This window comes from Lipomyces oligophaga (assembly GCF_038497815.1).
Source record: "Lipomyces oligophaga strain CBS 7107 unplaced genomic scaffold V1516scaffold_4, whole genome shotgun sequence".
NCBI classification, from domain to species: domain Eukaryota; kingdom Fungi; phylum Ascomycota; class Lipomycetes; order Lipomycetales; family Lipomycetaceae; genus Lipomyces; species [Lipomyces] oligophaga.
The window spans coordinates 1,496,432-1,518,436 of NW_027117788.1; the positions used below are offsets into that span (position 1 = coordinate 1,496,432).

The 22,005-nt window shown below is 44.9% G+C and overlaps 9 protein-coding genes across 9 annotated transcripts; 5 read left to right on the top strand and 4 right to left on the bottom strand.

The window, feature by feature from the left end:
- Window positions 1–18: 18 nt before the first annotated feature.
- Window positions 19–1,194, bottom strand: V1516DRAFT_676109 (HRDC-like protein). The gene is made up of 5 exons (XM_066922360.1): window positions 646–1,194; window positions 462–595; window positions 310–358; window positions 183–231; window positions 19–131 (listed from the first exon to the last, which is right to left on the bottom strand). Exons 1-5 carry the CDS (start codon window positions 906–908, stop codon window positions 111–113), a joined length of 516 nt encoding a protein of 171 aa, XP_066777722.1. The 5' UTR covers window positions 909–1,194; the 3' UTR covers window positions 19–110.
- Window positions 1,195–1,290: 96 nt separating this feature from the next.
- On the top strand, window positions 1,291–2,192 carry V1516DRAFT_651888 (Sybindin-like protein). The gene is made up of 4 exons (XM_066920270.1): window positions 1,291–1,467; window positions 1,518–1,588; window positions 1,657–1,760; window positions 1,940–2,192. The coding sequence occupies exons 1-4, from the start codon at window positions 1,414–1,416 to the stop codon at window positions 2,116–2,118; spliced, it is 408 nt and encodes a 135-aa protein (XP_066777723.1). The 5' UTR covers window positions 1,291–1,413; the 3' UTR covers window positions 2,119–2,192.
- Window positions 2,193–2,259: 67 nt separating this feature from the next.
- Window positions 2,260–5,061, top strand: V1516DRAFT_676114 (uncharacterized protein). Its single transcript, XM_066922361.1, has 6 exons — window positions 2,260–2,885; window positions 2,934–3,011; window positions 3,113–3,525; window positions 3,785–3,986; window positions 4,464–4,639; window positions 4,693–5,061. The coding sequence occupies exons 1-6, from the start codon at window positions 2,324–2,326 to the stop codon at window positions 4,828–4,830; spliced, it is 1,569 nt and encodes a 522-aa protein (XP_066777724.1). The 5' UTR covers window positions 2,260–2,323; the 3' UTR covers window positions 4,831–5,061.
- A 786-nt stretch (window positions 5,062–5,847) lies between these two features.
- V1516DRAFT_380519 (uncharacterized protein) lies at window positions 5,848–8,885 on the bottom strand. Its single transcript, XM_066918972.1, has 3 exons — window positions 8,192–8,885; window positions 6,277–8,139; window positions 5,848–6,199 (listed from the first exon to the last, which is right to left on the bottom strand). Exons 1-3 carry the CDS (start codon window positions 8,579–8,581, stop codon window positions 6,134–6,136), a joined length of 2,319 nt encoding a protein of 772 aa, XP_066777725.1. The 5' UTR covers window positions 8,582–8,885; the 3' UTR covers window positions 5,848–6,133.
- A 984-nt stretch (window positions 8,886–9,869) lies between these two features.
- On the top strand, window positions 9,870–12,356 carry V1516DRAFT_685922 (uncharacterized protein; the record flags this gene model as incomplete). Its single annotated transcript, XM_066923633.1, has 1 exon — window positions 9,870–12,356. The coding sequence occupies one exon, from the start codon at window positions 9,870–9,872 to the stop codon at window positions 12,354–12,356; it is 2,487 nt and encodes an 828-aa protein (XP_066777726.1).
- A 734-nt stretch (window positions 12,357–13,090) lies between these two features.
- V1516DRAFT_664647 (uncharacterized protein) lies at window positions 13,091–15,889 on the top strand (the record flags this gene model as incomplete). The annotated part of the gene is made up of 1 exon (XM_066920614.1): window positions 13,091–15,889. One exon carries the CDS (start codon window positions 13,091–13,093, stop codon window positions 15,887–15,889), a length of 2,799 nt encoding a protein of 932 aa, XP_066777727.1.
- A 513-nt stretch (window positions 15,890–16,402) lies between these two features.
- Window positions 16,403–17,453, top strand: V1516DRAFT_676123 (uncharacterized protein). The gene is made up of 3 exons (XM_066922362.1): window positions 16,403–16,581; window positions 16,638–16,720; window positions 17,115–17,453. Exons 1-3 carry the CDS (start codon window positions 16,518–16,520, stop codon window positions 17,328–17,330), a joined length of 363 nt encoding a protein of 120 aa, XP_066777728.1. The 5' UTR covers window positions 16,403–16,517; the 3' UTR covers window positions 17,331–17,453.
- Window positions 17,454–17,817: 364 nt separating this feature from the next.
- Window positions 17,818–21,101, bottom strand: V1516DRAFT_676125 (uncharacterized protein). Its single transcript, XM_066922363.1, has one exon. It carries the CDS (start codon window positions 20,766–20,768, stop codon window positions 17,889–17,891), a length of 2,880 nt encoding a protein of 959 aa, XP_066777729.1. The 5' UTR covers window positions 20,769–21,101; the 3' UTR covers window positions 17,818–17,888.
- Window positions 21,102–21,229: 128 nt separating this feature from the next.
- V1516DRAFT_676132 (cytidine deaminase) lies at window positions 21,230–21,990 on the bottom strand. Its single transcript, XM_066922364.1, has 4 exons — window positions 21,792–21,990; window positions 21,692–21,735; window positions 21,567–21,637; window positions 21,230–21,518 (listed from the first exon to the last, which is right to left on the bottom strand). The coding sequence occupies exons 1-4, from the start codon at window positions 21,878–21,880 to the stop codon at window positions 21,297–21,299; spliced, it is 426 nt and encodes a 141-aa protein (XP_066777730.1). The 5' UTR covers window positions 21,881–21,990; the 3' UTR covers window positions 21,230–21,296.
- Window positions 21,991–22,005: the final 15 nt, after the last annotated feature.

A 22,005-nucleotide genomic window follows, 5' to 3' on the forward strand; every position in this document is an offset into this window, starting at 1 on the left:
AAGCTCAGTTTGGGTAAATTTCGAATGTCCCAGTTATCAAAATTTATTTAAACTACAATTTGAACTAATATACAAAGCAAATCTCTAATGAGAGTGTCTCGATCGTTATATCACTTCTCAAACCGTCGCAGCTAAGAAAATTATTAACATACTCTTTCTGACTAGAGGAGAGAGATACATACATTATCTACCAGAGTCTGAAGATCATCATCTGACTTTTTCCCGTTCAAACTGGTTAGTTAGTATTGCAACACTTGTAAATTCAAAGATATTTATCATTTGTAATTGATCGAACTGAATAATACATACCTAGGAATCATGTATCTTGCTTCTTCAGCGTCTCCGAAAGATAAAGAGCCTGGAATAATTAATAATGATCAATTTATCAACTAATCTATCAATAAATAGATCAATGATTCAGAAAATGAATTAAAAAATCTCAGAATCTGACCAGATCATACCTAATTGAGCCAATTCAAAGGGATGCAGAGTACTATTCTCCGGACTCTTTAGTAAATGCTCGACAGCATTGACAGTTTCCTCATCTCGAAAACGGGCGAAAGTAGACAAATATTCCTGCGTTTTGCTAACGATTCTAATTTGTTAAAACGAAAACTACTAGATATAATATCATAGATTGCTTACGGATTTGAAGATAACAATTCTGGGTCGTCAAGCTCCATTTTCTCATAAAATGAATCACCATTAACATCTGCATTCTGCATGGCTGCTTCGTTTTTCCGTTGACGCATGGCTTCAATCATGAGTAATCTGGCCTCCGATAAATTCAAAGCAATCAATCTCTCGTCACTGTTTAGATCTTCTGTGAATTCGGGACCGAGCTGGAGAATTGACGCGTCCACATCCTGGGCCGCATCGTTACTTCCACGACGTCTTGAAGGTGCCATGTTCGTTATTTTTTCAGCTTCGTCTGGCCAGAGCTGCTAGTATATTCTTAATAGAGTTTGAATAATGATAGCCTGAAATAAAAACTGCGAGATCCACGAGACAAACCAGAAAGCGCCGAAAAAATTCGAGAATACCCAGATGACAAAAAATTCCTCTCGGGCTGAATCCAATGATTCTGTCCAAATTCTAATTTAGTCTAAAAACCAATACATCTAGCGACCAACAAAGCAGGATTGAAGACAGGTACAAAGCAGGATTGAGGACGGGTACAAAGCGATGAAGAGGGGACGAATTGGTGGAAGTTCGAGCGTGACGGTTAGAAGTGGGAACAAGGTTTCGAGGTCTACTTGGGATCATGATTGCCTTACGCAGATGTCAATATTTACAATATTTCGACTTGATCTTTAGAACTAGTTGAATTACAGCTATAGTACTTTCAGGAACGATCCTCTACTTGATAATAGTTAACTATAACTAAATTTTTCAGCAGAAACTTGCTGTCCAATGGTCGTCTATTCGTTATACATTCTTAACAAGGCAGCGGGACTCATCTATCAAGTTGAGTGGAATTTTCTGATTCTAGACTTCAAACACTGACAATAGGATAGCGCGATTTTACAGACGGTTTGCAGAAACTTTCGTCAAACGACTATCTAGTTTTGTCCGGAACCTTTCACGCGTATGTAACTTCAAAGAATGGCGATAATTCATGTTTGCTGATCAGGATAATTTCTTTTGTGCGTTTAGCGTGCACGCTATTGCCTCGAAAATATCACCAGTACCTCCTTCATCGGGCATTGAAGTATTAGAAACAGAAAAATTCAGACTTCAGTGTTTCCAGACCATAACAGGTATGTGATTATGTGGATTTAGACTCTGCACCTTGTGCATGTATATATTTATATTTATATTAGTATGAATATGTATGTGTATCTATATTTGTATTTGTATGTATGTATTCATACATATAAAACATATAGATTTAGAAATAAGTTCATATCCCAAAATCTTATCTAATACTGACAACCAGGAACTAAATTTCTATTACTCTCTGAACCACGACAACACAATACAGATGCTATTCTTCGACGGATATACGAACTTTATTCGGACTACGTGATTAAGAACCCGTTTTATCAAATTGAAATGCCTGTTCGCTGTGAATTGTTTGATAAGCATTTGGCTAGTTATATTCGGAGTATAGCTTGATACAACATGAAATATTTCCTCTTCTTCGATGGCGCACTATAGTATTTTTTTTAAATGTATTAAGTTTCTATATGGTAAATTATACATTGCTAGAATTATGATTTTTGTAGAAAAACTAATGTTAATTGTATATGAATTAGTGTTAAGTCCCAGCAGAATTTATTTCATCTACCACTCTAAATCACATAAAGTCAACATAAGTCTGATGAATATTGCGGTCCGACGATCAATTCGTTTTTTGAAGCAGTTTAGGTATCAGTCCATCCGACCACACTACATAAGCGGAATCTTGCTCAAAATCCCGTTCCTGATCTCACACAGCTTCTGTCAAACGACCAAATTTTCAACTTCTACTTACTTTCCTCAACTTCCGCGACGAGCAACAAAAATGCTAATTCATAATCTAACTGTGGAAACTCCAGTGAATCGGTCAATGCATGAACTTGACCGAGATTTCTTTAAAGTAGAGATATCACTTCTTGGGTTACAAGTGAAGAACCCAAAGGATATGGCTAAGTTCAGAGCCAAGTATGAGAATGAACTGCTGCAACTTCGCGACCAGTCTAATATCGTGAAAATTAAGGACGGCCAAATGACAACAGTCGTCGTTATATTGAATCCCAAGGCAGCGAAGGCAGCTGCAGGTACAGACGTTACCACACTGAGTGGCATTAGCGACGAGTTCAGAGAATTTTTACTTCAGGATAGAGAGAACTTCAAAGTAGTCGAATATACGTTGGTGCTTGACTACGATTACTGGAAAGCTGGTAAGCACTGGTTTCTAAGGAATATGAGGATATATATTAACATTTAAGAACAAATATTAAGTTCGATATTACCAACCGAATTATTGGACGAAGTTCCGGTCGGGTTTACACTCACAGGGCATATAGGTAAGAAACTTTCATTAACCAGTATCCAAAATAAAACAAAACCCAACAAATCAATAAAACCTTGACGCCGAAATATGAAATAAACAAACTAACAAATGCAGCACATATGAATTTAAGAAGCCAGTATTTGCCCTACAAAAATATAATCGGACAGGTTATTCTTGACAAAAACGCGAGTGTACGCACAGTGGTCAACAAACTTGACACGATCGATTCTGTGTTTCGGACATTTGACATGGAAGTGATTGCGGGAGATAAAGATCTAGAGGTTGAGCAGCGACAAATGAATTGCAGGTTCAAATTCGATTTCTCGAAAGTATACTGGAACACTCGACTCGAACACGAGCACCGACGGATCATTGAGCAATTCCAGCCGGGCGAGGTTGTCTGCGATGTCATGGCCGGGGTCGGTCCGTTCGCAATTCCGGCAGGCAAAAACAAAGTAATAGTTCTGGCGAATGATTTGAACGAAGCCTGCTATAACAGCATGGTCGAAAATATCAAACTGAATAAGGTAAGTAGATCCAAGTATGTCCAACAGTAATCGTGATCACTCAAGTCGTTTCTTCCGAATAAGATCCTTCGGAGTAAGAGCCCTTTTGAATGACTCCTAACGTATGACGTTTCTTTCGTTTCCGCTCGTTTCGCTCCTTTTTGATCATCATCTGGAAAACACCGAGCCTGATCACGGTTACGAAATTTGTCATGTCCAACATTGCTTTTCCTAGCTTGACTTTAAGAGTGTCTAACCAAAATTTTTTTTATCGAGTAAGGTCGACACAGTATTTCCTTATAATCTCGACGGAAGAGACTTTATTCGGCGGTCGCGGCTCCAACTGGCAAAGCTGCAAGCTGGCCAGAAAACAATTCGTATTCAAAAACGCGCACACGGTAAGAAAAGCCAGGAATTACAGATCCCGTTGAAGATCTCGCGGTATGTAATGAATCTTCCGCACGCAGCAATTGAATTTTTAGGTGAGTCTTGATACTTTCGTTGTATTTTTCTTGGGTTTGGCCGTATGAAACGAGGGTGAGGTAAATGAATAAGGGAGAACAAGACCGTCCGCTGAAACGCCAAATCTACCCTGTTTCGATTTTGCCGCCTTTCTGCGCGCAACAGCTTGATTTTCAGAGCTTCTGTTCTGCTTTTCCAGTTATACCTTTTTGACTGCACTCGTTTTTCTTGGAGTTAATCCACGATTGTTTTGTCTGAAGTATTCTGTGAAGTTGGCAGCTCCAAAGTTAATCGCCTCTGGCCTGGGCCCCCTTCGGACTACTGGGCCGCCCCGGCTTGCTACGGCTGGCGTTGAGAGGAGAGAGCCTTGCGCCGCAGTAGGCGCTCTGAGGTCCCAAAAGTCACGGGTTATATGCTCCCTGTTCAGGCTATTTCCTAATCCGGATATATAATTGATTGCAGATAAGCTAACGATCTAAATATTTTCAAACGAGCAGATGCGTTTCGTGGACTGATGAACGAAAATTTTAACGATCTGGATTCATCCGATATTGCTCTTTCGCTTCGAAAAATGTCGACAGACCTGCCTATTGTACACGTATACGGGTTTCATAAGTTTGAGCATGGCGAGTCAAAGCCGACCGAGCAGCAAGTCCACGAAGATATACAAAAGGTATATTGACGTGCACGCTAAGAGATGGTTTACAAATATTAACAAGAAAGCAGAGAATAGCTAAAGCCTTGGACTTTGATATTCCGCTCTCGGCTCTAGACTTCCATAACGTGCGCCACGTATCGCCCACGAAGGACATGTACTGTGTCACGTTCCAGTTGCCTGCTCAAGTTGCGTACGCAAAGAATTAAGCTAAAGCTTGATAATACTGCTCCAAATATATCATGCATAGCCAAGCTTAGAATTAGATGTGACAATAAACCTCTACAGCACTGCGATTTAATACTTCAGATTGTTAATGCGGACTGCTGCATGGCATTCCTTGCAGGTAGCCATGGTTGAAGTCATCTCAGGACTTCTGTATTTATATTGTATTCAACATGTACATATTCAATTTAAATCAATCCAGTTTTTTCATACCATTTCCGTAACCTTTTTGCATATGAATCTTCCAACTCTCCATATTCAACTGGCGGTCCGGCAACTTGCACTATGCTATGCCCATGTTCAAGGTCTTGTTTAGCACCAAATTTCCAAACAGCCCATGAAGAAGTCAGGCGCGAAACAACGAGAAACTGCTGCGCCCTCATGGTCACATAAAAATTGCGCAGCAGTACCACATCGCCCACTTGAATTCGAGGTAGTGCTCTTTCAAATACTCTATCGATAAAACATCGTACACCTAGTTTCGCTAGGCTATCCGTCGGCACCAATGGTCGCATTGATGCATCGCTAATCGTGAATTTAACTCCAAACCGATCCTGGTCTGGGATCTGAAAAATAGGCATACTAGAAACAACCACTCCAATCATATCTTGCATTCCATTCAATCGCAGATATCCCAAACCAACGTACTCAGATATCTATCTTCTTGTTAATGACATTTCTTTCGATCCATATGTATATATGCATATAAAAATACATACGCTAGTTTCTAATCCACTTAGCGCCAATTTATCCATACCTTCAGTGCTTTTACTTTCAAGTTCCTTAGGAACGATTAAACCAGCAATTAACTGTTTCGCGACTTCTTCCTGATGACCATCGCTGTCCTCTGATTCGGCACCAGAGTAGGATTCGTTGGAGTCGCTAATGTTAATTATTTTTGCCTCGTCTAGATCTGCTTGCATCATATTTCTCTCAATTAGTGCTTCTTCTAGTTCAGCCTGTATTTCTTCCTCAATTTCAGCGTCAACTTCAGCTTCAACTTCAGCCTCTACTTCCGCTTCCACTTCCGCTCTGAATTTGGCTTCCAGTTCCTGTTCCACCTTTGATTCCATTTCAGCCTCCATTTGCTCTTCCTCTTCCTCTTCCGCATCTTCGTCTTCATCTTCCATTTCAGCCAGATCCTCCTCAATATCCTTCAACTCTTCTTGGATTTCTTCCTCACCCTCAGTCGGGAAATCTCGCTCCTGAAGTCGTCCTACTTGAAATTTCTGCTCCATGTCAGCATCCCTCTCCATGTGCTTTCCCAATTGCTCCTCCAGTTGTTTTTCAAACTGCTTTTCCAGCTCCTGCAAAACTTCTACTTCCTGCTCCATTTCTGTTCTCTCGGTCAAGCTAATCTGTCGTTGGCTCTCTTTCTCCATCCTATCCTGTTCTTCCAACACAGCTACAAGATTTGCGATATTTCTTACAGCTTCAGTTCTAATTTCATTGGAATCGTTCTTATGCTCTGCTTCCGAAGAATTGCCAGGCGTGATTTGAACGGTCGTAGAGATCTCTGTATCTTCAAAATAAGAAATCTGGTCAGCAGGAACGGTGATCTCGGACTGTATATTTTCAAATTCTGCACTATAAAGACCAGCTGAAGATTCTGCAATCGTCTCCTCGGTTATATAGATTGTGTCGTTAGGTAGTACAATAATTTCATATTCCGGTTTTTGTCTGGCCAATGGACCGAACAAATAAGCTTCGGAGACAGTGGCTTCGCTCATCATCTCAACCAATGGTCGATCATCTTCATCATAATCCATCTCCTGATCGTCATCGATAGTGTCATCTTGAACTTCTTCAAAATAATTTGATCTAGTATTCGCAAACATTGGCATAGATCCAATATTCGGACTGGGTAAAACTTCAACTAGTGGCGTGTTTTCTATAGTCGAAGGTTCTTGATCACTTCCATACCTGTATTCTTCGACATCGGGCCACGAATAATTGTATTGTCGTATTGGTGTAGATGATTGAGCTTGAATTTGATCTTTAGTAGTTGATTCATCATTAACAGGTTTGAAATTTGAAGCATCCATGTCTGAAATAATCTCATGATGTCCAGAAGGTCTTACAAGATCATCATCGTTTTCAGAAATATCAGCATGAATCTCATCATTTCCGGGAAATTCGGGTCGATTAGTAGTATCATCCTCATCTTCAAGTGTTACATGATGAATCCCCGGCTGAACATTCAAAATATCCAAATTTTTAGCTGATCCGTTCTCCTTCACTTCCGAAGACGAAACATCTCCCTGTTCTTGATCTGAACCACTTTCATTAAATACATGATGTTGAGAATGATCTAACCCTGCTGGTTCACTTTCACCAGCCATAGTTACGGCTGTGCTGTCCAAAGGAACATTTTTTACAGGATTTAATAATTTCGCTTGCAAAATTTCATGATACAAAGTCGATTGTGCATTTTCTAATCTCTCCGCATGACGATCGGATTCGTTATCAGCTGGCAAATCGAGCGGATCGTATAAGCTACCTGATTGCGTGACGACACTTGCATCATCTTTTACTGATCTGCGCTCGTGAGTCCGCTCAGTCCGAATTTCATCATCGTCTTGTTCATCTTCGGCGGCAGCGGCTTCACTTTTAGATCGCATAAGTGTACGATACAACTCGTTTTCATCATGCAACAGTCGTGTGCTATCCAATCCTGGCGATTTGGCCATTATTGAAGGAACTTGTAATTCCGGTTGGGTAGGTGAAGAAGCCAAAGATGGAAACGTAGACACGGGAAATTGGATCGAGGAGTTAACTGATCGCAAGTCGGTTTCGCTCAATCCCCCTCCAAGAGATTCCAGTTGTCGCCGTTCCCGTTCGGAAGGTGCAGGCAAAGGCGTAGCCGGTACCGAATCAAATGCAGAGTCCATAGCAGGCGGAGTCGGGGCGGGTGGAGGAGCGGATTCCGCCGGATTTGATTTTGGAATCTGAGGCTCGATTGAGGGAGTGAATACGTAGTCCGAAGATTTCTCTGATTTGGTTCGCTTAGGTAAAGGGCCGGCAAGACTATCGTCTAAATCAAAAAAAGTCCCAGACGATATGCTATCATCTGTTGCTGGTCTTGGACGGCGCCGAAAAGTTTCGGGAGGAGTTGACCATAGACCTTGGGATGGCGAGCTGTTTAGCGGACGCTGGATAGTAGAATTTTCCAGAGATAACTCGGGTGTAGGAATAATTGAAGGTACAGAGGGAGGAAGTGGGGTCGCAGGTGCAATTGTTTGTGACAAGATATTTACCGACGGCTGGATCATAATGGGATCGTCGTCGTTGATCTGGAAAGTCAGTAAGTCGGGAAGATTTATATAAATGACCAGAGAACAGTACCTTAAGAAGAGCACCATGTGTACATTCCAGAATCCAATCTGCGTCTGCGTCTGAATTAATATTAGACTGCGGGATGAGAGTGAATCCAGACAATGAGATCTGAAGTGAATCGCCGGTATTTAATAGCGACTCGGCTTGCTTTCCCAGCGACTTTCCTCTAAAGGAAAGCCTGATTTGACCTTTATGCTTGCGATTTCTAAAATCATTATCGGCCAGTCGAATTGAAAAGTCATCTCTCGCAGAAGAAAAAGGCCAGAAAAGAGATATGGATCCGGATAAAAACGAGACAGAAAGATCAAAAGAATCTGGAGTCACCGAGCTTATTGGAACGAGTGTGAGACCCGAGAAGGAGGAAGGAAGTGTCATGATCGACAGTCGAGGAGCGATCATAAGAAACTTCAACAATTGAAGTAATGGTACAGCCTATAGATTTTCAGATTGATGTTGTGGTTATGCTCCGAATGTTTGCTTTCGCAATGATTAGCAGATGGTTTTGATGGCAGTGGTATGTAAACATTAACTCCCAGCAAGTCTTTCAGGATTGATGTTTGTTAGCCTCAAAATCTTAAGTCAACAAAGGTAGCTGTACAGACAGAATACTGCTATGAAATATATACAATCATACACTGCTGGTGACAATGTCTTATTGCTTAGAAATGGTCTACGGAATAGCGATATGTAAAAGCGAGCAATTGTACCTGCCGCTATGGGTGCTGAAATTGTATTACAGGTCTTGGTAGAATAATAATATATGAGGCGAATTTGAGAGAAATAGTAGGACAACCGGCCATGCTAGGAAGACAATATAAGGGAAACATCACGATGGCCAAACTGTCTATTAGTTGCTTGAGATAAATATATCTCAAATTCGTCAAATGCTGTTCATCCACTAGTGGTTCCGCTCGGGGTAGAAGAAGCTCATTCAATACAAACTACAGTCCATTCCCTTCCCCAGTCTAGCAAACACAAATAAATTATAAATATGTAAGCATATTTGCGTCAGCTGCACAATGTAAAACCGACCAACCGCGATTGAAAACAAAATAACATGCACGGCAGATCCGGATAATTTCTCCACCATTTAAACACACAACGACAGGGACCACAACAACTGCCTTGCGTGGATTTATGCTGCATGCGCCGGCCGCACGACGTGTTTCCAGACGAACTGGGCCAGCCCCGGACAGACATTTGGAGTGGACCAGAAGCGCGAGAGTGGAAGGCAAATTTTATTCTTCTTTCTTTTCGTTCTGTTCCTTAGTTTCTCCGCTCCAAGCGCACTCTCGCCTCTGTTGTCTTGTGTCACAGCTGCTGCCTAGTACAAAATTACATAATCACCAGTAGCCAACGCGAATTACATAATCGCCTGCTTGTGTGATATTTTGCGCAGCTCTAGCTAGCCGCAGGTCCTCGTCCTCTGGCCCGTCCTCGCTCGCTCGTTCAGAGACGTACTTGTTCGACTTCATTTCAGTCGATTTTACATCAGATACGAATCCGCTCGTTGCTCGTTTTTGTGTTTCTATCTTCGTTTATTTCGATCATTTGTATTATTTTGTCGAATCGGGCCAGGCTTAGCTCTCCAACAGAAATCAGAAAAGACCACAGGAAATCGTGCGCTTACCACTGAGATTCGCACATAAAACAGTCTCCACTTTTTGCCTTCGACGGCAAAAAGTCCATGTCTTTTCAGGCCGTGCCTTCCTCCTCGCCAGGAAGTCATCCGCAATCAACTGCAATAACTTCACAATCACCAGAATCGTTGTTATCGTCGTCGTTGTCGATAGATCCGTCCGGAAATCTTTCGCCGTCGTCAGATACACCAACACACCCTAAGTCGACAGCTGGATCCAACGAGCCAAGTCTTAATCCATCACAATTTCACCACTCGTTCGAACTCAGTCCGGCCGCGTTCGCTGCTCTAGACAGCAACTTGCTCTCCGACGCTGCGTCGATGTGCTCGGTGTCATCCGCAGATACAACGTTGACCACGCCTGATCTAGCTCTTTCAACCTCGTCGTCGGACTCCACTGTTCCAGAGGCATCCCCGTTTACTTCTTCTTCCCCCTTATCATCATCACTCTCGCCCTCGACCTCCTCTACAATGTCGATGAATCCCTCTCCCACTGCTGTAAATATCTCATTGCCCTCCGACACGTCTGCGCCCTCTGCTCATCCGGCTGCCGATAGTGCCGATCAGAATACCTCAAATACTTCTCACCAAATCCTAGGAGATATCCCATCTGCACCAGATATCGTGTTTGCTGCAAACGACGACTCTGTTATTGCTGTTGAACCAAGTCGACACGTGGATTATTTGTCGCACAACTGGAAGGAGTCAGACATTTCTTCCTCCTGGCGATACATTGTTCTTCGACGGAAAGACGTGGCCAACAGTGCGCGACTGGAAAACGCGTCATGGCGAACTTGGGCCAAAGCAAGGAACAACCTGAAAACTGTTTCTCCCGAAAGTGTTAACTGGTTAAAGGATTATGATGTAACCTGGCTCTATGGGCCGTTGGCAACTCAGACCTCCAAGCCTTTTGCGTTTGCAGACAGCGGAGATAGTACACCCCGAGTTGACAGTACCGGTGCGGGAGCACTTTCACCGCCTCTACGTTCATCAAATCCCACGTCGGCGGCGGCAGCAGTAGCAGCAGTCGCAGCAGCGGCAGTGTCAGTATCTGTTTCTGGGTCAGGTTCCTCCACAGCCAATCACAACAATATTAGCATCAAGAAGCCGATTCTAAAGAAGAGAAGCATGTCTGAGGTCATGCTGTCTAGATCATTATCATCATCGAATCTGATTAAACAAGCTGCCTCATCAGTTGCCGCAGAGCGGCATCTGAGGGCACCAGGTACTACCGCTACCACTTCATCATTTTCCAATAGAGGACCTGGCTATAGCGGTAGCATGAATAGCGGAACAAATACAGATGATCGAAGGTCAGATCCGCGGTTCCCATCTGCATTGGTTGCGAGAAGTTATGCGGCCAGTAATGCCAATTTCAGCGATCGACTGACTGCAATGAGGTCTACCGAGAAGACTAATCGGCGGTCGACCAAGCATATTCATTTCAACGATCGAGTGGAACAATGCATAGCTCTGGATGAGGCTACAGGTGATGAGAGAGGAGGCAATGCCGCAATGTTCTCTGATGGTGGATATTATTATGATGATGATTATGATGGCGAAGGAGAATACGAAGACGATGAAGAAGAAGATGATTATGAGAATGAGGATGATGATGAGCCGGGATTATTTTTGATGGTTCGATCAGGGTCAGGATCGTTTCAACGGCCGACATCTTTGGAACCACATACGATTGCCAAACTGCCAGCTACAAAACTGAAAGTCCCGGATTATGAGGGAATGGATACACATGATGCTGTGGAGGACACAAGCGGGTCTAGCCGGCCACTCTTTTCAATGGGAGAGGAGGACGAAGAAGAAGATGATAATGAGGAAGAGGATGGGTATTTTAGCTCGAGAGATGTTGCAGATTATCAGCGGCATTATTACGGCAATCAGAGCCTACAGGATGAGGGACATAAATTTGAGGTTGATGAAGAACAGGGAGAGAAACCGAATGAGGAACCTGAGAGTCCTGAGGAAGAAGGAGGACTAAGGAGGACTACTAGCTACGGGTCGATATCGGAGGAGGTGTCTATTCCTCGACTGAGCATGCGGGAACCTATGGATGGTCATATTGAAGATATCCAATCTTTAGAGAATAGCGAGGAAAGCAATGATGACGGGGATGATATTGTCGACATGGATAGCTCGTTGTTGACGAATCTTCGGCGAGACAGTGTTGTACTGGCGCGCGGCCGGATCAATGAACCTGGATTTCTGACCTCGCCTCTATTGTCGAAGCGCGTGGGATCTGCAAGTCCGGTTGGAGATGGCAATAAAGAAGATCGAGGCAAAGATCAAGAGATTCAAGGACCGCAGGACGGTTTGGGAGAGGAGGCCACTAGAGAGCCGGAGGAGCAGGGTCAGGGAGAGGACGAGGACAAGGACGAGGTACAAAACCAAGCCCGAGTCCGAGTCCTCGAGCCAGACCGAGACCAAGACCAAGAGCATTCTAGAGAAGACGGGATATGGAAGCAGGTTCAAAATGCTGGAAAGGGGATTACGGAGAGACTATTAGGAGGATGGAGATGATGAGACTTTGTAATTTCTAATTTTGATAAACAATTACCGCCGCCGTTCCATATAGAAAGAGAGACCCAGCAGTATACCCACCTTCTTCTAGCAGAAGGAAACCCACAGCAGTGTCATGCTATGATTACGTAAGGGCACTGTCTCCCCGGTTGCTGTGTTTGCTGAGGATCGGATTAGGTGGCGTTGGCCATAATCGGACTAGCACAATGGGCAAGTGCAGATGAGGCGCTGAGGCGCTGTGGCTTGTGGAGGTTGCGGTCATTCCTGTGGCTCAGCGAGCTGAGAGGGCTGTTTGCCCCTTTTTCTGATGTATTTGGGAAGTCGTTTTTTTTTATGTTGGTCTTTAGTTAGTGTGTGTCCAGCGGTGGGTGCAGGCGGTGGTGGTGGTCCCGCCCCCCTCTCTCCCCCTTCTGTCTCTGTCCGATGGGCGCGAGCTGGGAAAATAGGTGCGATGGGCTAGCTGGTGGATAAAAGCAGGCAGGAATCCCTGTTTTTGGCTTTGCAGTTTTCAAGTTTTCGATATTCAGCGATTTCGTGCATATTTCTGTGTTGGTTGCGCGTGTTTCGACCGAGGATCCTCGCACGCGCTGTTGTTGGACGCGTATATCTGTCATTTGGCTTTGTTTTGTTTACAGTCTACCTCTTCCGGCGTACAACTGGATATTCCAACTTGTTGAAATACACGTATTTCCTGCCGTCCACGCACACACAACAAATTAGAAACAACTCACGCGATGTCGCACTCGGGATTAAGACAGTCAAATAACCACCATTCGCATGCGCCATTCAAGTCACTCGCGTCTGGACGGTCGTCTGCTACTGCCGCTGCCGCTGCTGCTGTAGCTGCCGCGGCAGCAGCCAATGCCTCGCCTGCTCCGCCGACTCCTCTGCTGTATATCGACAACGCAACTATTAAGGACGTGACAGAGCTGCGGACTCAGCTCCGCAGTCCTTCCGAAGCTGCGCGACGACTGGCGGTTTACCGGGTATTGCAGAACATCGGCAACCGGCAGGTCGCAAAATGGTTCATCGATTTGGGAGGTTTCGACGACATTCGCAAACTAGTCTTTTCCTCGGATCCCGCGACAACCATCGCCTACGCCCTCACAATTCTCGGCAAGCTTCATGACTCTGGTTTCGGTTGGACTACTCCCGACGAAGATGTATTGGAACGCATTTTCTACATCATTTCCGCTGAGTCTCAGTTCAATTTGCTCCGGTCTGCCGTCACCTGTGCCGTCTCAATCGTCCGTTATTTTGCAGATCATATATCCACGCCCCTTTTCCAAGGTGTCGATGGTTACCGACGTTTTCTGTCGTATTCGTCCAAATATCCATCACTGCTACCTAATTTCGCCGCCAAAATCCGGTTCCCTGAAAAACAGATTGTCGTCTCCATGCTCACCCTGATCAACTCCCTCTTCCGCGGTATTCTGGGCCTTAATCTTCCAGAACCCATTGACAAGGAGGAATATTGCCGTGCAAACTTATTCCCAATGCCGATGCAGATTCTCGGCTCTATCGGTGTTATGGAACAAATTTTCCAAATGTCGTTTGATCCGTTATCGTACGCGTCGCCTGAAATTAACGCTCAGCTTGTTTTGTTCCGTCAGTCGATTGAGACCATGATGCGCTATCGTCGTCGCAAACATGTCGATACACATGCATTCATGTCCCACCGTATTGCTGTCGAAGATATTACTACGTTTGGCGTCAAGCTAGCTGCATCAATGAATCTTGTTCGACCTTCAGTTTTGACACCTCCTACATCGCCTACTTCGGCCACTTCGCCTACTACTGGAGCCACTTCCACTTCGTCTTCAGTGACCCCTCGAGGTTCCGCAGGATACAACATTGCGCCGTCTATGGAATTGATGATCCTCGAAAAAATGGGATTTCTCAATCCTACATCGCCAAGCGTTGATTTCGAAGCAGCTGGCTGGTTGGGACTAGTGGATCTTGCTATTGTTGCGAACGAGTCACCTGCAGATCTGACAAGGATTCTAAGGGATCAGTGGGCACAGCAAGAGTTTGTTTATCGATTCCCGTTGGCAAAGGTTTCATTTAAGATTTCACAGCTCATGTTCAGTCATCTGACATCGTGTCCACATCCGCCAGCACCTTTACCAGGCCATGAGCCTCCTCCAGACGTCGCATCATTGTATCTCCAATGGAAGACCATTCATAAGGCGCTTTTGATTGCATTTGACCGATTCTGGACAGCATCGCGAGCCTCATGGTGGTTTTCACTCCCCGCTTCTTCAACAGGAGCACCAGCGGCGCCAGCAGTAGTCTCTACAGCATCTTCAGTATCTTCAACTACATCAACGGCGAATGGTGTTGGGGCCGGCCAACCCACACCGACCATTTCGCGGTCGCTTGGTCCTGCTGCGATTCCTGCGTCGACGAGTAAGAATGCTGTTGCGGACGAATCTGATTTCTATAGAGTCATGGAATTAATTTCATGCCTGTTGCAATATACGACCACAAAGTTTATTTCCGATCCCTCAATAGCAAACGACCTGACTGGATTTATTGCCGGAGTTACATATAAGGATATCCGGAAGATCCAGTCGCTTGCATCCGATCCATATGTGAACCAGACAGAGGTGACTGGACTGAAGCGGACATTTGGCGGGGAAGTGCTAGAATATTTACTTTGCCAACGAATCGAAGCATTACGGAACGGAGCTTGGTTCCAAGCGCCGCCATATACGAATTTGAATTCGACGTTGTCAGACAATGCGCCGGTTCCTTCAATAGCACCGGGATCGCCGCATCGTTCAATTACTGCATCTCGGCGATTCACGATGACCAGAAGGATCGAGTTAGACCGAGTGTCGTTTTCGACGGCTGCGTCGACATCTGATCAGAATTCGATTTCGACGACAGCAACTTCTATTTCTGCGGCCGACTCAACGTGGGTTTATATGCGGTTAGCCAAAAACAACAAGACTTTGCATTGGAATGTATATTATGTTCGACGAGATGAGAAGTTTGTGCCACGGTTGGAGGAATTACCTGGCCGGATAGATATTGCGAATATTACGAGGATTTCTGTGTCGAAAAATCTAGATCTCTTTAGCGGATCTGTTGAGGATATCATGGAGACACCGCTGAAAAATATGGGACCGACGACCGGATTTTTATCTGCGTCGGGTACTGGTACGAGCGGCAGTGCAAGCGCAAGCGGAGCTAGCGGAGCTGGCGCAGGTGCGTTTGGACGGGATGTGTTCAAGATCACTTTCCACGGATATCGCGAGGAGGATGTTGCTACGCCAGCCACGGTTGCAGCAGCGAAGGAAACCGTTCTGCTGCAGATCTATCCGGAGGGACACACATCGATGGTTGAATGGTACGATGGTCTGAGTGCGTTGCTCGCTGCGCGGGGACGGTCGAAGCCAGAAGCAAAGCAGCTTGCGAAAACGTCGATTTCGACCGAAACTGCGCGATATGTCAAGGTCATTTCTGAGATCGCGGCGCCTGTACAATGTTTGAATTATGACTGGATTTTGTATCGACCTTCTCTGTGAGGGCCTGATTTTTGATATTGCTGTTCTGACTTGTTCTGTTGTCGATTTTGATTGATTTTGATTTGAATAGATTTGTTTAGATTGGTGTTGAGAGTTTTTAATATATCTACATAATATAATTATATAAACTCATTTTTAATAAATGGTCATTGAACCGCAGACAAAATGGCAGTCTCGTAAGGATTTAACATCAAAGAGAGATGGGAGTGAGTGCGGCAGTGAGTGCGGACTTGAGAAGGTCTAAGGGAATGATGAGACGCTGCAATAGATATAGTACTGATATCTTGCCCATGAACTACTTTTTTTGTCGGCAAGTTCAGTGCAGGCTGCAACGGCATCTTCACAAGAAAAATGTTTCGCTTCATGTTTAGATGTTAAGCAACTCAGACTACTATGTGGAAGACAGCTACAGAGCTGGAGGGACCGATAACGATCTATTGGGAGCAGAGCTCCCAGCGGGGCACGATATTGGGAGAAATTTTCTGGCCCTCAGTTTGTTGGGCTTGATTTATCCAGCTTTCTTCTGGATCAATTATCCAGCTGTCGCGCAAATAATTGCTGACATATTCAGCAGAGTAATCTCGTACTCTATCCACAGATTCGCTGCTGACACAGTCACTCGATCACAATGAGTGCAGATCAATCTCAGACAGATCCAGTACATGACCGGTCACTCGGACTACGCAAGAACGGTACGTCTTTACTCCCTCCTACGTCGCGCGTCTGCTAGCAAAACTAACAGGACAAGGCAAATCGTGGAAGGATAGTAAACAGCCAAAGCGTGTGCGGTCGCTTGGTATCGCAAAGACTTCCTGGAAAGCACGAGAAAAGGTTAGTTGATTGTTTGCATCTCTCATTCTTGTACTGTCGACACCTGCGGAGCTGTGTGAGCTGGCGGGGTTTGTGTGGAGCTCTTCTGACATCTTCGTCTGGAGATCCAGGGGTTGGTGTTTTCTGCCTGCGTCAGCACAAACGAGGGGTTTGAATTTCTGCAGAGAAAGTGCAGGAGAATTCAAGCAAGGGTGAAAAATGCCCCTAATCAAAAGCGTTTTCCCCTTTGAATGCTGATTTCGCCTCCCCCTTTTTATGTCTGTCAAATTGGCTTGAACACCGGACTCGGCTCTGCAAAACTTACTGCTTCAAGCGTCAGTTTGCGAAAGGCCAGGTCGGCTCAACAAGAGGCTAATTCGAATGCCAAACCAAATAGATTACTAACAAGAGTCAGGACCGACAAGACCTGGAAAATGTAAAACAACAGCAACAGCTACTGCTCGCAGAAAAGGCAAGCACACGAGAACAAAAAGTAAAGCAAATTCTACAAGCCAGGAAAGACAAGCTAGATCGGGAGCGGTACGCGAAACTAGAGCTCACGATGAATCGAAAGCGGATCGAAAGACTGAAAAGAAAGGAAAAAAGAAATAAGCTGCTGAAAGAACGTTAATTTTCACTCGTTACTATTAATATAAGAGCTATATCGTGTTGCTATATTGTCCTATATTGTACTATATCATGTGTTAGACTCGTAGATCATCTCATCCTTCTCCACCATAATATATGCTCTGCAAAGCTACCAACTATCAATTAATATCATTTCCTGCTTTGCTCCGGCTGCTCGTTCTCGACAGAGCTTTTAATTCCACCATTCTTGTCAAGATTCCCGCTGGATTCCACTTCATTCCACCTCATTCCACCCTAATTTCCTCCACAGTTCCTCTCTTCCTTCTTTTCTTCCTTCTGTCGCCCTGACCAGCCCGCCAAAGCCTCCGCCGCGTCCGGCACACGTTATCGTTCATCTCCTTTACGGCCGATCCCAGCTGATCACAGCTGATCCCGGCGGATCAAGCTAGATCCTTACACACCCTCCCAAGCATCGCCCAGCACAGCCAGATTAGATAATCGTCCCCTTCTCAGCTACAGTACAATCGCAGTTCACGTTCTAATATCTTCTCTTTTATTATACATATATATGATTATGTATACATATGCATGTATGTATATACTACTCCTTGTCACCGTCTTCGCTGCCACTACTTGTAATGTTACTGCCCCCATTTGCAGGAGGATCCAGTCTTGGAATCTCGACGGCCGTCTTCGCCGTGTTTTCTGCCATCTCTGGTCCCTCGCTACCTGCAGACGCCCACTCAGCCGCCTCAGCTCCACCACCACCACCGCCCTCCACTGCTGACGGAACTGATGGTCCAAACAGCGCAACATCCGAATCTGTGTCGCCCTCGTCCTCGTCGTCCGACAGCACTCTGTTGTCTCCACTTTCCAGACCGCTCAGGTCCCGTCCACTAATATGATGTGCGTCCTCGTCCCCGTCAAGCTCATCGTCAACATCAAACTCGCTTGGCTCCACCCGCGCATATCCTTCTGCTTCTGCTCCTGCTCCTCCTAGCCCACCTCCCCTCGAGCTTGTCCGCGTACTCAAACTAAACCCTGATTCCCCTGTTCGCGACCGGTACAAGCGCGATGGCCGCATGCCTCTTCGGCCCCCAAACTTGGACTCAATCAATACCCGAATCATGACTGGAATCGCCGTCATGACATACAGCACTGCAGAAACTGCCATCACAGGATACTTCACAATCCCATTCCCCGTTCCAAGCCCGATCCGCATGTCAAAGTCTGTCTCCCCAAGTCGAATGTGGCCATACTGGCCATAGTAATGCTGAAACAAAAGCCATGCAATCACCGAGCCCATAATAAACGGGAGCAGCACCAGCAGAAATATGAAGAATCTATTTTTGTGTCCATGTAGTTTGTTGAAATCATCTTCATGTCCTGCACAGGGGTGCGCTGTCATCTGATCTAACAGAGTCCCTCCATCGCAAGTACTTAGAGGAATTTTGCGATATCCAGTAGGCTCAAACCATTCCACCTGATTAGGATTCTGCACGCATTGGTTTTCATGATTTGGAGGGTTAAATCCGTCAACAAGTTTACATGTGCCATCATTTGCAAGAGCGTAATTTAAATCACATTCATAATCGTGCCTAGAGCATGAGCAGTTGCGTTCGATCGTCACAGGTAACAAGACTTGATCGCCGATATAACAGAAATGATCCGGACGTTTACGGCTGTATTGCAACTGATGACCAAAAATACACGTTTGTCCAGGTGCCCGTTCTGGACTCCACAGCTCGAAATCACTCTTCTCCGGATTCTTGTCAACCTTGCACTGTTTCTTGGTCGTCCCTGTAAAATCAATTTGCACCACCAGTGTGCGGTCACCATACGACTCCTGCAAACGTGCGTGGATCAGAAATTTCCGACTGGTGTCCGACGGTACTGTTGAAATGTCATATACTTGTACTTGCTCGTCATAAAAAACAAAGTCCTTCCACGTTTTACCTTGATCGTAACTAACAGAAAGTGTATTTGTCGGTACTCTATCGGGCACCAACACCAATATTGACCCTCGATCGCCATATTCCCACATGTGGGTACCTTTCTTGATCTCCTTCCAACTGGCACCGCCGTCAGAAGTCAAAAAAGTGTTGCCTTTGATATACTCGTCAAGCTGGTTTCCCACGTTACCGACACCAATCATCATGCCTACCGCAGAAGCAGAAGAATAAGTGTCCCGAACATCTATTCTCTCAGTATAGCCATGCAGATTTAATGAGCAAGCCACTGATGCTGATGTGCATCCTGTTGGTTTGCCAAGTGAATCAGTAGATGGTGGCTCCAGATATGACCACGAAGCTCCATCACTCATGGTGATCATTGTCCGCAACTTTTTTGGCGTTTGACCACCAGCTTCCTGGGGATTCGTGAGAACATTCACCGTGAAAATACCCTCAAGGCTCTGCATTTTTTCGTAATCCACAAATCCGTTATAATCCCTATTCGCATATTCTAGTGACGTCACGTAATTCGTGCCATTCGAGTTTGACTTTAAGATAGAACCAAACTCTCGACCCATTGTTGAATCTACTGTCACATGTAGGAAGATCGCATGGGTAGAGGTGTCAAGAATAGTATAGGCTTGCTGAAGTTGAAGGGTGAACTTAGGCGGGAAATGTGCTTGCGCAAAAGTGGCTCCATCAACTGTAACAAAGGCATTAAGACTGACAGTATCCTCCGCAATAGCAGCGACAAAGACAAAGTCATTAGACAAAGCAAAACCGATGACATCACCAAAATGTTGTTTCTCGTTCTTTGAGTTTTTTAAAAAGTCTGTGGTAGAAACTAGTTGAATGAAGCTGCGCTGAACACGATTCACTGATACTTGACGTTCGCAAAACACAAGATTTTCGTCAGTAGACTTTTGAAGACCGGTGATAAAGGAACACATGCGAGTGTTTGTAGCCATATTAGTCCATGATTTGCCGCCATTCTTGGAATATGCTGTCGAGGTGCCACAGATCTCACCTTGCGGGACTTTGCTGCATTCGGTTGAGCCATGCCAGATCAACCAGTCTGGTCGGGAGCGATGGAATGTCAAAACAGGGACCGGTTCAGTTGAGGGTGCAGTGGGGGTCTTGTAAGTAGTGAAAGTTTTACCACGATTAGACGATACCACAATCTGATTTGTTACTGTAATCAAGTAAACCCAGTCGGAGTTGAATGGATGAGGGATTATGGACAAGACGTCAGCTGGTGTTGAGATGGCCTTCCAGGTAGCGCCATGGTCATTCGAAATGGATGCGACATGGTCGGATGAAAGAAGAATAACAGCCTCATCGGTTCCCTTCGTTCCTACTGCTCGTTCAAGATAATAGTATTCTTGAATGGTGCCCTCGATTATGTTTGAGGTTGCAATGGGATCAATATCCTGCAATGAGTTGACTGGTGGTGACGCAAGATTTTGTAAACCGGCGCAGGCCGCACAAGCAACTGCAGAGAGCAGTGCAAAGATCTTTGGACCAACCATGAATAAGAAGAACTGTATCCAGCTTAATTTCGCTATCAATTAAATAATCAATCAGATTCAAAGTGCGGATATAGCTACACAACTCTGAACAAGGATCGATCAAACTCGTTCCAACGGGTGACACCTGGGTGAAGAGAGGCCAGCAGAAAATCTGAAGCACGCAGACACTGCCAATTGAGATTCAGCACCAGAAGATCAGCTAATAAACTTGAATCAAATGAATTGGCAATTCACACGATCTTCTATAAATTGAACCTGAATTAGATTTCACTGGAAAATATTTTGACACGCGATTAATTCACAGCCAAACAGCATGAGCATGTTTTAATCAAGCTAATTCCAACGATTGCGAAACCTGAACGGGTAAACGATAGCGATAGTAGTTGGCACGTCAAGGGGTGCGTATGTATCACGTGGTCATACAGTACTCGATAGAAATATTTGGCTTGAAGGAACATAGTGGTCTTGGAAGTGTATTTTATTCATTAGCTATATTGACGTTTTATTGACATCGAGAATAATATAATCTTATGGCAAAGGTTCCGCAATGTTTAAATTTGAAGGACCGAAGCTACGGGGAAGAAGAGTGGTGAGCGGTTCGAGAACATAGGATCCATCTTCAGAAAACATGTAGACATCAATAACTGGGGCAAACTCGCGCAGAAACTGACGACAAATTCCGCAAGGAGAGGTTGTTGTTCCGGCTGAGGAGGCAACTCCAACAGCAATAAAAGACTTAATCCCGGAAGTCTTTGCAATCCTGTTAGTTTGGAGCGGGAGAGCGCTGAATCCACTTACAATTGCCTTGACCATAGCTGTTCGTTCAGCGCAGATGCCGGCACCGTAACAAGCATTCTCGACATTTGCGCCTTCACAAAGTCAGCAGTGATATTATGGGGTCACAGTACTCTTTTAAAACTAACCCGCAATAAATTCTCCAGAAGAGGATACCAGCACTGCGCCAACACTATTATCGCTGTCAGTATATTGAACTCAAGAGCAGATTTCAGAAGCTCTACATACGCAAAGTTGGAATAAGGACTGTAGGACAGCTTCCTTGCTTCAAGAGTCTGTTTGCCTAGCTCAGCAATCTGATCTTCAGATAATGGCATGCTATATCTATCTATATTCGTATTGTCGACTTGCTCGTAGTCTGCAGATATTGATCTATTGTAGAACCTTCATAAATGTGTACCTTAAACCGTCTGCTACCTGCTACAAACACCGCACCGAAAAT

What these genes read in the sequence shown, in the direction of transcription:
- V1516DRAFT_676109 (XM_066922360.1), bottom strand. Translation starts at nt 908, where the DNA reads ATGGCACCTTCAAGACGTCGTGGAAGTAACGATGCGGCCCAGGATGTG. An exon ending in GAATTGTTATCTTCAAATCC is followed by an intron (nt 596 to 645) that starts GTAAGCAATCTA and finishes TTAACAAATTAG; the next exon opens with AATCGTTAGCAAAACGCAGG. An exon ending in GCAAGATACATGATTCCTAG is followed by an intron (nt 232 to 309) that starts GTATGTATTATT and finishes CTAACTAACCAG; the next exon opens with TTTGAACGGGAAAAAGTCAG.
- V1516DRAFT_651888 (XM_066920270.1), top strand. Translation starts at nt 1,414, where the DNA reads ATGGTCGTCTATTCGTTATACATTCTTAACAAGGCAGCGGGACTCATC. An exon ending in CAGCGGGACTCATCTATCAA is followed by an intron (nt 1,468 to 1,517) that starts GTTGAGTGGAAT and finishes ACAATAGGATAG; the next exon opens with CGCGATTTTACAGACGGTTT. An exon ending in GTGTTTCCAGACCATAACAG is followed by an intron (nt 1,761 to 1,939) that starts GTATGTGATTAT and finishes ACTGACAACCAG; the next exon opens with GAACTAAATTTCTATTACTC.
- V1516DRAFT_676114 (XM_066922361.1), top strand. Translation starts at nt 2,324, where the DNA reads ATGAATATTGCGGTCCGACGATCAATTCGTTTTTTGAAGCAGTTTAGG. An exon ending in CTACGATTACTGGAAAGCTG is followed by an intron (nt 2,886 to 2,933) that starts GTAAGCACTGGT and finishes TTAACATTTAAG; the next exon opens with AACAAATATTAAGTTCGATA. An exon ending in TCCACGAAGATATACAAAAG is followed by an intron (nt 4,640 to 4,692) that starts GTATATTGACGT and finishes ACAAGAAAGCAG; the next exon opens with AGAATAGCTAAAGCCTTGGA.
- V1516DRAFT_380519 (XM_066918972.1), bottom strand. Translation starts at nt 8,581, where the DNA reads ATGATCGCTCCTCGACTGTCGATCATGACACTTCCTTCCTCCTTCTCG. An exon ending in CACATGGTGCTCTTCTTAAG is followed by an intron (nt 8,140 to 8,191) that starts GTACTGTTCTCT and finishes CTGACTTTCCAG; the next exon opens with ATCAACGACGACGATCCCAT. An exon ending in ATGAAATTAGAACTGAAGCT is followed by an intron (nt 6,200 to 6,276) that starts GTAAGAAATATC and finishes ACGACAGATTAG; the next exon opens with CTTGACCGAGAGAACAGAAA.
- V1516DRAFT_676123 (XM_066922362.1), top strand. Translation starts at nt 16,518, where the DNA reads ATGAGTGCAGATCAATCTCAGACAGATCCAGTACATGACCGGTCACTC. An exon ending in ACTCGGACTACGCAAGAACG is followed by an intron (nt 16,582 to 16,637) that starts GTACGTCTTTAC and finishes TAACAGGACAAG; the next exon opens with GCAAATCGTGGAAGGATAGT. An exon ending in CCTGGAAAGCACGAGAAAAG is followed by an intron (nt 16,721 to 17,114) that starts GTTAGTTGATTG and finishes AACAAGAGTCAG; the next exon opens with GACCGACAAGACCTGGAAAA.
- V1516DRAFT_676125 (XM_066922363.1), bottom strand. Translation starts at nt 20,768, where the DNA reads ATGGTTGGTCCAAAGATCTTTGCACTGCTCTCTGCAGTTGCTTGTGCG.
- V1516DRAFT_676132 (XM_066922364.1), bottom strand. Translation starts at nt 21,880, where the DNA reads ATGCCATTATCTGAAGATCAGATTGCTGAGCTAGGCAAACAGACTCTT. An exon ending in AGTCCTTATTCCAACTTTGC is followed by an intron (nt 21,736 to 21,791) that starts GTATGTAGAGCT and finishes CAGCGATAATAG; the next exon opens with TGTTGGCGCAGTGCTGGTAT. An exon ending in TTCTGGAGAATTTATTGCGG is followed by an intron (nt 21,638 to 21,691) that starts GTTAGTTTTAAA and finishes GACTTTGTGAAG; the next exon opens with GCGCAAATGTCGAGAATGCT.